The 16412-nt window shown below is 27.8% G+C and overlaps 1 protein-coding gene across 1 annotated transcript; it reads right to left on the bottom strand.

The window, feature by feature from the left end:
- Positions 1 to 863, bottom strand: LOC133284233 (uncharacterized). Its single transcript, XM_061481230.1, has one exon. The coding sequence runs from the start codon at positions 798 to 800 to the stop codon at positions 357 to 359; it is 444 nt and encodes a 147-aa protein (XP_061337214.1). The 5' UTR covers positions 801 to 863; the 3' UTR covers positions 1 to 356.
- Positions 864 to 16412: the final 15549 nt, after the last annotated feature.

Here is a 16412-nt window from a genome sequence, read left to right on the forward strand (position 1 = left end):
ATTCAAGCAAAAAGACAACAGTTTAATCTAGGATCAAAGAAGTAATACTAACTCGTAAGAAACAAGGGGGTAAATACATAACTGAATGTTCAAGATTAAGCTGCTTGAACCATAAGCCTTGTATTGCATCAGATCCACCCAAAAAAGGTCATGGATTTCCATGTACAGAGAACATTGGATCTATTTTTCTTTTCACTTTTTGGCTGAATGTTTAGCATCTCAATTTATGGTACAATTCTGATATAATTTCCCACTTTTCCAAAGCAGCAATGTAAGAAGTGCAAATAACAACACAGGATAAAGGAGAATTTTTTTTATTGCAGGTTTAACCTGAATTGATATCAAGAAAAGGGTTGTTAAGAAGGATGAACCTTGCCAGAAGAGAGTCCTTTCCAAGCTGATTTCATGGAAGCAGTGGCTGAATTCAACGCAGACTCAATATACTTTTTGGAAGCAATAGAGGCAGCTTTTTCCATCAAGTTACCCATTTTTCTAGCTTTCTCAGCAGTTTGAACTAAGCTGTCCATTTCAGCTTGTGACACTCTCTCAAGCTCTTCTTCAAAGCGTCTAAACTCATCCATGGCACTTTCCATGACCGATTCAAGGTAGTCCTCAGCTTGTTGCATGGAAGCCTCTGCTTCTTCCACCTCTTTCTCTTGCTCAAGTTCCGCTGCTGCCCATGCCTTGTATGATTCAATCTCGAATAGTTTCATAAGATCTTCAATTGTGGAAGGATCAAAGTTCTTGTCTTGTAAAGCCTGGTCTGAGAGGAAGGTGAATTGCGAAATGAGGGCTTCCATTTTTTCTTGGTGAACTCAAGAAGCAGATCTAGCTGGGTTTAGTGCTAAGAAAAAAGTGGTTGGGGAATGGAATTATATAGAGGATGTGTATTTGGCCTTTTAAAGTTAGTATTTATAAGTATAATGTACGAGAGAAAAGTTATACTTACTATCTATTTTTTCTATTATATGTTACTACTAAATTTTAATCATTGATTTTCGTTAATTTAACAATTATAATTTATTGTAAATTAATAATTAATTAATAAGTATGACCCCATAAATTACAACTGTTAGATTGACGGAAATCAACGGTTAAGATTTGGTAGTAGCATGTAGTAAGAAAAATAAGTAGTAAGTATAACCTCTCTCATAATGTATATCTCAGTTAACGCATAAGAGTTAAATACGATTATGCTAGTATCATTTTTTAGAAGAATTTAAAATCTTAATTCTGAATCCGCACGAATAAAATCGAATAGAATTGTCTCTGGTGATATCTATGATTTATCAACGACCAAAAAAGAAGGTAGAATTTCACAAATGTCACGTGGTTCCAAGCCCATGATCGCATAAGGGATGTGTATTTGTCCTTTAAAAGTTAGAATTTCTAATTTGTAACTCAGTTAACATAGGAGAGCTAAACAGATTGAATAAGAGTGTGAGTTTCATCCTTTCAATATTATTTTTGAGAGGAATTTACACCTGAATAGTTTATTAAAAATAAATAAAAAAAAGTAGACTTTCACAACCACAAGGTCACATGGTTCCAAGCCCATAATGGACCATCTTCTCTCTTTAACTAAAGTTTATTTATTTTTATTATTTTATGTGCTGCTTCAAAAAAAAAAAAAAAAAGAGTTGTTAAAACTTAAAAGGACTGAGGAAATGACATGGAAATTCATTTGCAATAAATGCAGCACAAAGAATTGCTTATTTTTGCTATTTTTATTGGATTTATAAGTTCATCAAGCTTGGCGATGAAAATTATAAATTCCTCCTCTTTTCTTTGATTAGCTAAAGTAGACCTCATTTTGTTGTGAAAAGGACTTGCAATGTAACCGTTGAAGTTCCTTTTCTTCTTATTTACATAAAGGTTAGGAATCACGTTTCTTTCTCTATGATGCAGATAAGGTTTTGGGGGATGGCTTTTCAACTCACATCTGAGCCATAGTTGGGGAATCTTAATCATAGTGGGAGAGTGGGCCCATTGCTTTGAAATTTTAATGTCTTCTCGTTTCTCAATGCATGGATGGAATTGTGGACTTTCTGGACCTTATGGTTAAAAAATGCCTTTCATACTGTTAAAACGTCATATACAGGTATGCAAAAATAATCTCAAATGGTATTTGATAGTTTAGGGAACACGAGTAGGTGACCGCTAAAGTGCCGAGGTCTGGGCTACAATTGCTACCTAAGAACTTGAGAAAATGGTACAGTACTTACAAACAAGTCAATTTTTTTCTTAAAGGATCCTTTCACTTCAAAGGCAACAGAACAAATTGAGAGTAAAAAAACATTTTTTTTCAAAAATATTATATATATTTATTTATATAAAAAGTGATTTTTTGACTCTAGAGTAAGAAATATTTTTCTCATTTCGTTGGAGGAATAAATCTTTGTGAGATATTACATGAAAAGAATATGTTATACACTCATCGAATTTTGTGCTAACTTTTTTCATTTTTTATTTTATTTTAAAGTGTGGACCCTATATATTTATCTCACATATATGAAATAACTATCTCAAATAAAATGAGATTAGTAACTCCTAGTTTTTTTTGTAAACATATATACATAGTAGTCTTTCATACACTCAGCATATTACATTTGTGAGATATTATTCAATGTGACAACTTATGAAGAAGCAAATGAAATAACACCATATATAAAAGAAAAATTTGCTAAAAGACTCAAATCCACACATTACTCTCAAATGGAAACCATCTTTCAAATTAAATGTTTCAAGATCTCAAATCACGAGATTATCATGCATAATTATTTTCATTTTTCATTCAAAATTTTCAAAGTTCATGCATTCTTTTATCAAAATAAGCATAAAGTAACTACTTCCAAAAAAAAGAAGGAAAACTAGAGAATTTATCCATAATCATCAACGAAGAATCAGGTTACTTAATAAATGATTCAAACTTATCTCAAACCACGCGATTATCATACCATACATAGTATTTTTTATTTTTTAGATTCAAATTGTTTAAAGTGCATGCTTGCTTTTATCAAATATAAGCTTAACATGCATAGAAAAAAAAACGTAAAATCATTTGCCCTTTATGAAAACATCAACATTTTAAAATTCTTAAATTGCTAATAATAGGAATTCAATTTATTTATGAAAATAAATTTTTGTGTATGCATAATAGTCAAAGCTCTTAATTGATATTAGTGTCTTCCACTACATCTTTTAATTGCAATCAATCAAGTGACAGCATGCATAGGCACCGAGACTATAGAGCATGGTGGAAAGTTTTTGAAAATATAAGGTTTTAATGTAGGGTTTATATGGATTTTAAGCATTCTTATCTTTAAGTTTTGTTTTTAAGTTAATTAACTATTGGTTTAACTTAGTTGTTTTTAGCTTTATCTCTTGGAATTATTATTGGTGATAGTGCAAAAATATGTGTTGTTGGTTATGGTGATATCAATGAAACATAATTGCATAGAATAGAATGCAATATGCAGGGCACAAAAATTGCAAAAAATTAAACTCGGACCCAGTATTGAATACTATGTCCTTAAGATAATTTTGCCCATTCAACGGTGCTTAAAACAAAGATAATATATGTGAGGATTAATTTTGACAGGGTTTCGGTAAGAAATCAGGAAAAACTTGTTACTTAAATTTATCGAATAGTTATATATAAAAAGTGATGAATGGTCACAAGAGACACGATGAAGAGGCACAATTATTCAGAAACGAAGATACACTACTATTTACAAACAAAGAGGCATAATTGTTCGCAAATGAAAAGACATGATTTTTTCAACTTTTTATTCATAACTATTTATACAACAAGGATATTATAAGAAAAAAATTAAAAGAAAAAGTAACTTTTTATGAAAATCTATCGGTAAGAGCTTTTAGCTTCCAATTTTTTTTAAAAAAAATTAAAAATCGCATACTATTCACATGAGCATGTTTTCCAGTTCAATGCGACCAATTACATCCTCAATTATTGGTATATCTTTATTGATTAAAAATAAGAACTCATACCCTCATTATTAGTCATTGATCTAATTATATTTAATTGCATATAATTAAAAATAAATAAAATTGTTAGATATAAATAAAATAAATAATTAAAATTCAGAGTGTAATTACAATCATGGAAGATGATCATGAAACTTGATATATATTGAAAAGGATCAATTTACAATCGTGCAAGAATAATAACTTACACCTTATTTTAACCGTTGTAATTTAGAACATATTATACAAGCTTTATAACATTTTTTTTAATCATAAAATGGGAGTGTTCTATTATTCAAATACTAACTTAATGATTTTTTTTCTTATTGTTTTCTGAAACAAATTCAGGTCTCCGTGAATAAATTTATATGTTTTAAATTAAAAGGTATACTTTTTACATTAAATTATACAAAATTTATAGTTACATACAACATTAAAAACAGCGGAAGGATGTTGTAACAATCAAGTTGTGTTACTACCATGTTACTACCAATCAATCTGACCGTTAGATCGATTATGTTAATCCAACGGTTATATTTATTTTCATCTCTGTATGGTTATGATTCCCCATATTTAAAGTGAAAGCATTTAATATGGGAAATCATAACCATACAAAGGTGAAAATAAATATAAAGTATTAAATTTGAGAAATCATGACCATACAAAGATGGAAATAAATATAACCGTTGGATCAACATAATCAATCTAACGGTGAGATTGATTGGTAGTAACTTGGTAGTAACACAACTTGGTTGTTACAATATTCTTCTCCTTAAAAATAAGCACAACATACTTTTACACAAAAAAATACGAGGAAGGTTATACTTACAACCTTTTTTTTATAATATCTTACAACCATATCTTAACCGTTGATTTTCGCCAAACAACGGTTATCATTTATTGTAAATTAATAATTAATTAATAAATTTAATTTGCGAAAATAATAATCGTTGATCGATGAAAATCAACGGTTAAAGATATGATTATAAGTATAACCTTCTTTAAAAAATATTATATATTAATTTACTGTGAAATGAGGTGGCCTTCAAAATTCAAATCTTTTTGAGCTTTTTATAAAAAAAATTCTTTGTGGGTTTATCCTAAAAAATATGTAACTAATAATTATTTTCTCAAGTTTTTAAGCAACTGTTCAACTAATTCTAGAGGTTGGCTGCATCTGTTGACCATTCATAATAGAAACAACATGAATTTGTTATAACTCTCATAAACACGTTGACCGGTGCATTAACTCCTAGAAATCACATTTTTCACATTAGTTTTTCTTTTTCCAGAATATTTATTTTATTGCTTTCAAATAGAAACAGATTTGGATAGTACTCAATGGGTGCAACTCAGTTGGTAATTTGGCGCTGAGTTAGTGGGGTTGGATATGTGTTCGATTCCCGCTGAATGCATTCTTGAAGAGTGGGCTGAACCTTTAGCCATCACTGTTCCCCGCACTCCGGATTAGTCCCATAGCCGGCTCAAAGAGTCGAAGCTCGTGGGGATACCGGAGGGAGCCAACTCGTCTCAAAGAGATAATTAGGGTTGGGTAACTCCAAAAAAAAAAAAAAAAAAAACAAATTTGGATAGTTATCTTTTTTGATCACAACTATTCAATCAAAAATCTTACACATTTCTTTTTTTTATTTCATCATCAATAAGTGATTGTAACCAAATCCGAAAAAAATTCATATTTCAAATTAAATGTTTCAAGATCTCAAATCACGATATTATCATGCATAATTATTTTCCTTTTTTTCATTCAAAATTTTCAAAGTTCATGCATCCTTTCATCAATTGTAAGCGTAAAATAGCTATTCCCAATACGTTTCAGTCAAACGTTAATTATGGGAAAGAATCATCCAAAAAAGCAATAACATTTATTGGGGAAGAAGAGCTGTTTCAAAACTCTTATTTAAGACACACAAGATAAAAATTCTTAGTGAGAAGCATCCTGAAAGAGAAGCAGCAATAGAATATGGAGAATTACATTCAGCGTTTGATCCTTGTGTCTCTTCTAATAACTTTCAGTTTCATGTTTTTTTCGGCAGAGGCCAGAACTTTACATGCTCTACAGCAGCCAGTGGAATCTTACGGTTTGGAAGGTTCATTAGAGCCCAAATTTCATTTTGGGATGTTGCCGAGAGGACCAGTTCCTCCATCTGGTCCTTCTCGTGGCCCACCAGCATATGAAACCCCACCTCCTCCATTTTCGTTGGAACATTGAAGTTCAAAGCAAGTAGTTACGAGGACGAGTATATGATGTTTTGGCTCATAAGAACAAGGGATGATTTTGATTTTTGCACTTGTCTTGTAATTTCCTTTCCCATGTTCAATAATATTAATAAGAGCCTATTGTTTATTTATCATTTCTGATATATACTCGTCGAAATGTGACAGTTAGAATAGCATACTTTTTTTTTTTTTCGAACGTTTCAGTATTTTTATTTCATGCTTCAGGCTTTCTGCCGAAACCCGAAAGGAGATCTCTTAATTTTGATTTTTATATTTTGAAAAAATTGAGAATTTCATTTAACCCAATCAATCTCAAAAAATTAATAAGATAAATTAATTTAAATAGTTTGAGTTTGTAATGGATATTAATTAAGGCTTTAATGTTTTTCCCATAGTGGTGAATGTAGATAAATTATTTATATTCGCTCCCAAAATGACGTCGTTTTAGCTTTAAAAATTAAAAAATTATAACAAAAAAGACTGTTATAACCTTAAAATAATATATAATTATAAAAACACCTTAATTTCTGTTTCAAAACGACATCGTTTTTGGATTCCATATAGATAAGTTATTTACATTGACCTTAAAAAAATTTTTTTTTAGAGGGTCATGTTAGACCCATAAGGATTTAAGGCATAACAAATTGAAATAGGATGATCGCATCACATAACCACAACTTTGTAATAAGGGATAAGTGTATATTATTTTGAAGGACACAAAGTTGTGTCCTTTTGAAAGAGAAAGAAGAGAAAGATAAATCATGAGAGAGAGAATGAGTGAAAAAAGTTTTAAATGTGTGAATTCCACCTCTCTTTGTGAAAGTGAAAGAATGTAAGGTGTGACAATTAAAATTGCACACATTTTTCTTGTTGTAATGATACCAATTGAGCTGCCTTCCATCATAAGGATAGAGTTTGATTTTTTTTTTCATTTGGGACCACTTACCGAATTTATATTTTTAAAGGAGCCAAATCTTAAAATATTTGGAAATTTTCAAGATTTTTTAATTAAAAAAAAAAGGAGGAAGTTTTGAGCCTTGTGACCATGGTCCTCCAACCAATTTTTACACCTCCATTGTTGGACTGTTTTAATTGAATAAGTGAAAAATGTTAACATTCAGTGTCATAGGATTGTAAGGAGACGCTCTAAATAGAACATGAATGAGGTAAAAGCTAAAATGAGAAAAAGAGGTTAATTGATGATTTTGTCCCATATTTAAATTTTTTTATCTATCTATTCCCTTTCAAAATTGAAGCTAAAAGTTATTTGATGATTATATAAAAATTTTAGCTTACAAATTACTTAAAAACTTAAAAATAAGTTGATACAATTTAAAAAAAGTTTTGGAGGAGCTTTTGACATATTTCTTCATTATAATTTTTTTTTATTATTATAAGAGCTTTTATAAAAAAAAATTATTATTAGAAGAGCTTTTGTAAAAAAATTGTTTGGTCTAATTTCTGTTTATAAGAAGAAAAGAAACTAAAAAAAAACTTCCAAATATGTACTTGCCATGCTCAATTATTGGTATATCTTTTCTCATCTTATTTATCTTCTATGAATATATTGTCCTCTTTTTTGTTAGCAATCTATAGATATGTTCTATGTATCTTCTCATCCTGGTTATGAAACAACTTGAATTTTAATATGGGTGCTCAGTTATGAAAACCATACAATCTCCAAATAATTTTAATTTTTAGATAGTTTTTCAGCTAAAACTAAAGGGAAAAAGTGAAAAACTATTCTTATGCTACATGTGATAACTTTCTCTCCTATACACCCTTCGATAACTGTGCCACATTTTTCTTTTTCTTTTTCTTTTTCTTTTTCAAATGGTGGAGTCCACAAATTTATCTCTATGACATGAGATAATTTATCTCCTTTAACATTAAATTAATAAAACCCAAAACTAAATTATGCCAAACTGGGAGAAGAGTTGTCATTTTTTTTTTATCAATGACATCTAAGATTTTATCAGTTATACGGAAATAATGGATATGATAAAATTTGGTATAGTATGAAATTTTTATGTGTATCTCTTTCTTATTAATTAAATTCTATCTATTTGCCTACTAAAAAAAAAGTATACTTGTTTAATGCATGTAAAAAGAGAAAGATAGATATAAAAATTCTACATGACCAAATGATTAGAATTGATCTAACGGCAAAGGATGGGGATAAATTACCTGAGGTCATAAATTCAAAACTCAGTGCCATCATTATATAAAAGTAATGAAAATTTACATGACCAAATTATATATATTTTTTTTTATAACAAAATTATATAAATTTTTAACAGGAAAGGATACACTTCCCAAGTCCCACAGTAGTGGTAGTGAAGCATTTTATTTTTTCCACTAAAGGCTAGTTTACCGAAGGGTCAAACTGAAGCGAATTTTAATCAATAAATAGTTAATTAATAAAGGGCTAATAAAAACTAAATTAACTAAAATCAAATGCCACTTATTATTTAAATAATATTTATATAAATTTACATTAAAAAATAGCTCTTAGCATAGCCTAAGAGTTATTTATATAAATTTTCTTATAATTATTTATCAAACAGTTTATTCAAATACCACTTTAATCCGACTTCTTTAATTTTTTTTATAAAATATATTTAATATATGAGCGATTTTTTTTGCAGGAATAATAAGTTACAAATCATTTTAACGGTTTTAATTTAGATCATATTTTACAAGCTCTATAACATTTTTTTTAATCTTAAAGTGGAAGTGTTCTATTATTCAAATACTAATTCAATTCTTTTTTTTTTCTTTTTTATAGTTGTATGAAACAAATTCAGATCTCCATGAATAAATTTATCAGAAAAATATTTGTGCAACTGCAGATAAGCTATCTGTATTTACTCTCAAAACGACGTTGTTTTGGGATTGAAATATTAAAAAATTATAATTATAAAAACTAGAATAACCCTAAAATAAATTAAAATTACAAAAATATCATGATTTCTGCCTCAAAACTACGTCGTATTGGGCTTACTGCAAATAACTTATCTCCAGACGACAGAAAAAGCAAACCCTAAATTTATATTTTTAAAATAAAAGTATATGTTTACATTAAATTATATAAATATTATAGTTACAGCATAAAAAATAAGCATAACATACATTGACACTAAATAAATATGTTAATTTACTTTGAAATGAGGTGACCTTGATCATAATTCAAATCTTCTCAAAAAATTTATAAGAAAAATGCTTCATGGGTTCATCCTAAAAAATATGAAACTAATAAATATTCGCTCAAGTTTTTAAGCGTTCACGCTAATTCAAGAGGTTGGCTGCATATGTTGATCATTAATAAAAAGCAACATGAATTTGTTAGTTGAAACTTGAAACTTGAAACTTGTAACAACCTCGATTGGCTCCTCAACTTACTGAGTTCACGTATATTTGAAATTTAGATCAAAGATCAGGAGGGTAAATATATCTTTATATCTAACGAAAATACAAAGTATAATATTATTTTAAAGGGACAGGTTATACTAACTATCTCTTTTTTTTATTATCTATTATTACTAAATTTTAATTGTTGATTTCTGTCAATCTAAAGGTTATAATTTATTGGAAATTAACAATTAATTAATAAGTATGACCCAAAAAATTACGACCGTTAACGATTAAGATTTAGTAGTAAGAAGTAGTAAATATAATCTTCCCCTATTTTAAAAATAAAAAATAGGAGAAAATAAAATGAGGAAAGAAGAGAGGGAAAATATAATGATAATCATTCAAAAAAAAGAAAAAAAAACAGAAGTTAAAATAAAGGGCTCTTGCGTGAGGGGGCGTGTTGAGATATATAGTCCCACATTGATTAGATAAGCAACTAATATGGCCTTTATAAGGCCTTGGCCACTCCCACTCTTTGAGCTAGCTTTTGGGGTGGTGTATCCCAAGGTTCTTTACATTGTATCAGAACCTCACCGTCCCCCGCTTTAAAGTGTAATTAAAATAAAATAAAAAAGCACAAAAAGTAAACCAAAAATTAAGTCTGTGCAATTCCACGCTTCTAGCCTAAAAAAACTCTTGCGTGAGGGGCAGCAGAGATAGTTACAGATGTCAAGTGTTACAACAGGGAGAACTTCCTCGCAATTTTGGCAAAGGCAATAAATGAGGATTAATTTCGACAAAGTTTCGGTAAGAGTCAGGAAAAATTTGTTATTTAATTTAATCAACACTAGTATACAAAAGAGATCAACGGTCATAGGAGGCATAACTATTCAGAAATGAAAAGACATGATTATTCTCAAAAGAAGAGGCGCGAGCGCCACTGTTTGCAAATAAAGAGACGTGATTTTTCTAATTTTTTATTCATAACCATTTATACAACAGGGATATCGTAGGAAAAAAATTGAAATAAAAAACTTTTTATAAAAATCTCTCTATAAGAGCTTTTAGCTTCTATTTTTTTAAAAAAAATAAAAATTCGCATACTATTCACATGAGCATTTTGTCCAGTCCAATGCGACTAATTACCATGCTCAATTAGTGTACATCTTTATTGATTAAAAATAATATCTCTTACCCTCATTATTAATCATTGATCTAATTATGTTTGATGACTCATATAATTTTAAAAATGGAATCATTATAAATAAAATAAATGATTAAAATTCATAGTGTATTTACATTCATGGAAAATGATCATAAACCTTAATATATATTGAAAATGATCCATTTACAATCATGCAAAAATAAGCATAACATACATGGACACAAAAAAATATATGTTAATTTACTGTGAAATGAGGTGGCCTTCAAAATTGAAATCTTTTTGAATTTTTTATAAGAAAAATGCTTTTCGGGTTTATCCTAAAAAATATGTAACTAATAAATATTTTTTCAAGTTTTTAAGAAACTGTTCAACTAATTCAAGAGGTTGGCTGCATCTGTTGATCATTCATAAAAAAAACAACTTGAATTTGTTATAATTCTCACAAATACATTGACTCCTAGAAAGCACATTTTTCACATTCTTTTTTCTTTTTTCCAAAATATTTATTCCATTACTCTAAAAGAAAACCCATGTATTATATTAAATGTTTCAAGATCTCAAATCACGAGATTATCATGCATACTTATTTTTCTTTTTTTTTCATTCAAAATTTTCAAAGTTCATGCATCCTTTCATCAATTATAAGCGTAAAATAGCTCCTTACCAATACGGTATAGTCAAATGTTAATTATGGAAGAGAATCATCCAATAAAGCACTAAAATTTATCCCAATACATTATGGCTTTAATGTTTCTATAATAAATGTGGATAAGTTATCTATGTTCACGACATCGTTTTGAGTTGAAAAATTAAAAAATTAAAATTAAAAAGACTATTATAATCTTGAAATAAATTTAATTATAAAAATACCTTAATTTCTGTCCTAAAATGACGTCATTTTAAATTCAATACAGATAATTTATCTCCACAATTTATTTCCACTGACCGTGGAAAAAGCAAACTCATACATTATAGTCAAATGTTAATTATGAGAGAAAATCATTCAAAAAAAGCACTATTATTTATCCCAATACATTATGGTCAAATGTTAACTATGGGAGGGAATCGTCCAAAAAAGCACTAACATTTATCCCAATACATTATATAGTCAAATGTTAATTATGGGAGAGAATCATCAAAAAAAAAAAAAACACTAACATTTATTGGAGAAGAAGAGCTGTTTCAAAACCCTTATTTAAGACACACAAGATAACAATTATTAGTGAGAAGCATCCTGAAAGAGAAGCAGTAATAGAATATGGGGAATTACATTCAACGTTTGATCCTTGTGTCTCTACTAATAACTTTCAGTTTCATGTTATTTTCTGGAGAGGCCAGAATTTTACATGATCTACAGCAGCCAGTGGAATCTTATGATTTGGAAGGTTCATTTGAGTCCAAATTTTATTTTGGGATGTTGCCGAGAGGACCAGTTCCTCCATCTGGTCCTTCTCCTGACCCACCTCCCCAACTTCCCAAAGTTCATTTTGGGATGTTGCCAAGAGGACCAGTTCCTCCATCCGGTCCTTCTCCTGGCCCACCTCCCCAATTTCATTTGAACATTGAAGTTCAAAGCAAGTAGTTATGAGGACGAGGCTATGATTATTTGGCTCACAAGAACAAGTGATTAATTTGATTTTTGCATTTGTCTTGTAATTTCCCAGCCCTTGTTCATTAATATTAATAAAAGCCTATTGTTAATTTATCATTGAATGCTGTGATTTTTGCATTTCAAAATTTGCTGAAGCATCGCATTTATTTTTATCATTTTCCTAGGGCAATACGACAAGACAAAACATAATTTGATTATAAGTTTGTTTTTTCCGCGGCTATTGCAGATAAGTAATCTGCAGTAAGTTTAATACGACGTTATTTTGAGCGAAGTTTATGGTATTTTTGTAATTTTAATTTATTTCAGGATTATAATAGTCTTTACATTTATAATTTTTTAAATTTTAATATCAAAACAACGTCGTTTTGAAAATAAATGCAGATAACTTATCTGCCGTAACTGAATAAATATTTTTTTTTAAAAATAAAATAAAACAGTTTTACAGTTTATGCAATGCAAACGCAAGTCACATGGGAAAAATGCCACCACCGCATTGATGCATAGAAAATGGGGTTCACATTTAAGTAATTGACTGTGAATTATAATTAATAACGCATAGCCTCATAAATGGTGTTAATTAATAACGACGACGGTAGCTAATATATTTGGGAATGGATCTAAAATTTTAGGGAATGCAATATCTCAAGTGAAAAAGTAATCATGATATTGAATCACAATCACTTATTTAAAAATTATATATATTTTTTTCTCTTATCTTATAAATGGTTGTGATCTAATAACACGACCACGTTATCACTTTTTTACACGAGAATTCATTCTCAAAATTTTATATGAAAGGGTCATGTAAAATTTCTCTATTTATTTAATAAATGTAAAAAAACAAATCTCTGGTGAAACATTAACAAGAGGATGCATTCTCAAATATATTTAACGGTTTGAAGTTTGAACCCATTGGACATCCTTGAAACGAAAAATCTTACGGATTTCAATAAATCCCATAATGAGTTCACTGGACATATTATGGAGATCAAAACATGTTGTGCGATATTAGGAATTTTGGATGTATTAGGGAATTGAGCTTTAGGCCGTGGAATTTAACAGCAACAGGTAATAATCCAATAGGAGGAATGGTTCCATGGCTTTGACGATATTTATCCGATTGAAGTTCTGGATTCTCACAATTTGCACCTTTTTTGCGGGTCATATAAACTGTCATAAATAATTGCTGGTTTCTTCTTGAAATGTGAGTTATTTTTAATTTCTCTTGCTACAATTCACTAATTAACACAATTTCTTGCGATGTGCGTCAATTATTATAATTAAAATTGTCAATTGTAAATTTAGAGAATGTGAGTTTTGTTTTTAAATGAATTAAGTACTCGTTTAACTTAGCTGCTTTTTGCTTTACCTATTGATTTTTTTTTTAATGTAGAAAAAAAATAAAAAGTAAAAATATCTCTTTATACAGTTAAAGAGATATAATATAAAATTATTAAAAATTCATTACTTATCAAATTAAATTTTTGGGTCAAAATAATTTTGTATGAAATCACGGATTCGAATATCACCGTCTTATTTTTTTTAATAAAATTAAAGTCAGCAGTACAAATAAAACGGTCCAATATCCACTTTTCAATTTCAAATAGCTCAATAGTGTATCACAGAGATGATATAAAACTGCTAAAGGTTATCACTTAGCAACATAAATTTTTGGACTATTCAAATGAGCAAATGCAGGATATGTAGTTAGAGACTTTTGACACCTCTTTTTTCAAAGATAAAAAAGAAGTTTAAAAATAAAGCTAAAAGTAATTTAATTATTATATAAATTTTTTAACTTAAAAGCTCAAATTAAAAATAAGTTGATATAATTTTAAAAAAAAGTTATTTTTATGAGCTTTTGACTTTTTTTTTAGTATAAAAAGAAACTTTTTTTTTATTATGAGAGCTTTTATAAAAATGGTCAAACTTATGTTTATATGAAGAAAAAAAAAGCTAAAAGAAAGAACTCCCAAATAGATACTTGCCATGCTCAATTATTGGTATTCCTCTTCTCATTTTATTTTTATTCTATGAACATCTTGTCCTCTTTTTTGTTAGCTTTCTATAAATATGTTCTATGTATTTTCTCATCCTGGTTACCAAACAGCTTGAATTTTGATATGGGTGCTAAGTTAAGAAAACCATACAATCTTTAAATAATTTTAATTTTAATTTTTAAAATGTTGTTTTAAATTTTTAGATAGTTTTTCAGCTAAAACTAAATTATGCCAAATTGGGAGAGAGTCGTCACGTGATAGCATTAGTGTGATGGGATTTAAAATTTTAGAGAAAATGTTATTTTCACTCGGTGATTTTATGATTTATCATTTGACTTATATGGTTTAAAACTTGTTATATAGGTTAATTGTGCTTAAACAATTTATCATTTAATCCTCCGTAGTTTTAAATTTTTACTTACATTTATTGTGACTATAGTATTTCACTTAGACCCCTTGTAGTCTTGTATATACATAAATTCATTTATTTTTCTCAATTTTTATCCTATATTATTATCATATTACAAATTAAAACCATGTACCAAAAAATACAAATTATTAATTTAAATTAATTTAAATAATAATATCAATTATATCCTTATAATTTTATACATGTAATTTTTTTTATTCTCCCTCTTTTTTATTTTATATCCTCGTCTAATGCATTTAAGAAAAATAAATAAATAAAAATAATAAAAAGACTTATTTTTATCATGAAAATAATTTCAAATCAAATATTATTTTATTTTATCTATTTTTTACCCGATATCATTATAAAATTATTTAAAGAAAGTAAATATCTTATTTTGATAATGCACATTTAATTAATCTTAAATAATATTTTTTAATTTTTAAATATATTTTTTAAATAAATAAAAAATAACAATTTATAAATTAATTTCAAAATAAATAACTTGAATTTTTTATTATTTAATAATTTAATTTTATTATAATTTTATTTGATAATATCATAATTATATAAAATAAAATATAGAAAAAGTAAATATTTTTATATTTATAAGACCACAAGAGAGACGTATAAGTGATATATTTTATAATCACAATGAGTATAAATGAAAAATTGAAATCACAGGGTTAAATAATAAATTATTTAAGCACAATGAGACTAAATGAAAAAGTTTATAATAAATTATTTAAGCACAATAAGATTAAATGAAAAAGTTTATAATAAATTATTTAAGCACAATAAGACTAAATAACAAAGTTTATAACTACAGGGTCAACCGATAAATCATAAAATTCCGGTGGGTGAAAATAAAATTTTCCTAACATTTTAACAATGATAAGAAGGAATGGATATGTTGTGTGTATCTCTTTCTTATTAATTAAATTCTACCTTTTTTTTTTATCAAATTGTGGTAGCTCAGTTGGTGCATGCGAGCTAAGCAGACGGGGTGAGAGCATGTGTTCGAATCTCTCCAGTACAACTTTTGTGAAACAATGAATCGATTGGAATATTTACAAAAAAAAAAATGATTTTTCTAACTTAAATATTAAATAAAAATAATTATTTTAACTAAATGACTAAAAACAAATATTTATCCTTTAATAAAAAACAACAACATGAATTTGTTAGTTGAAACAACCTCGATTGGCTCTCCGATTTACTGAGTTCACGTATGTTTGAAATTTAGATCAACGATCGTCAGGGTAAATATATCTTTATTTCTAAGGAAAAAACTAAGTATAATATAAGAGAGGTTATAGTTATTGGGAAATGTTATATTTATTACCTCTTTTTCTTATTATTTTTTATTATTAAATCTTAACTGTTGATTTCTGTCAATCTAACAATTATAATTTATTAAAAATTAATTAATAAATGTGATCCAATAAATTATAATCGTTAGATTGACGGAAATCAAATGTTAAGATTTGGTAGTAAAAAAAAAAAGTAGTAAGTATAACTTCTCTCATAGTTATTATTATTATTTCTTATTACCAAATTTTAACTGTTGATTTTATTCAATCTAACTGTTATTATTTATTAGGTTACACTTATTAATTAATTATTAATTTTAATAAATTATAACTG

The sequence above is a fragment of the Gastrolobium bilobum genome, unplaced genomic scaffold, assembly GCF_033153095.1.
Source record: "Gastrolobium bilobum isolate Gb01-03AN ecotype WA unplaced genomic scaffold, APGP_CSIRO_Gbil_v1 utg19911, whole genome shotgun sequence".
Classification (NCBI taxonomy): domain Eukaryota; kingdom Viridiplantae; phylum Streptophyta; class Magnoliopsida; order Fabales; family Fabaceae; genus Gastrolobium; species Gastrolobium bilobum.

Excerpts from the sequence above, each read along its gene's own strand:
- LOC133284233 (XM_061481230.1), bottom strand. The coding sequence starts at position 800 with ATGGAAGCCCTCATTTCGCAATTCACCTTCCTCTCAGACCAGGCTTTA.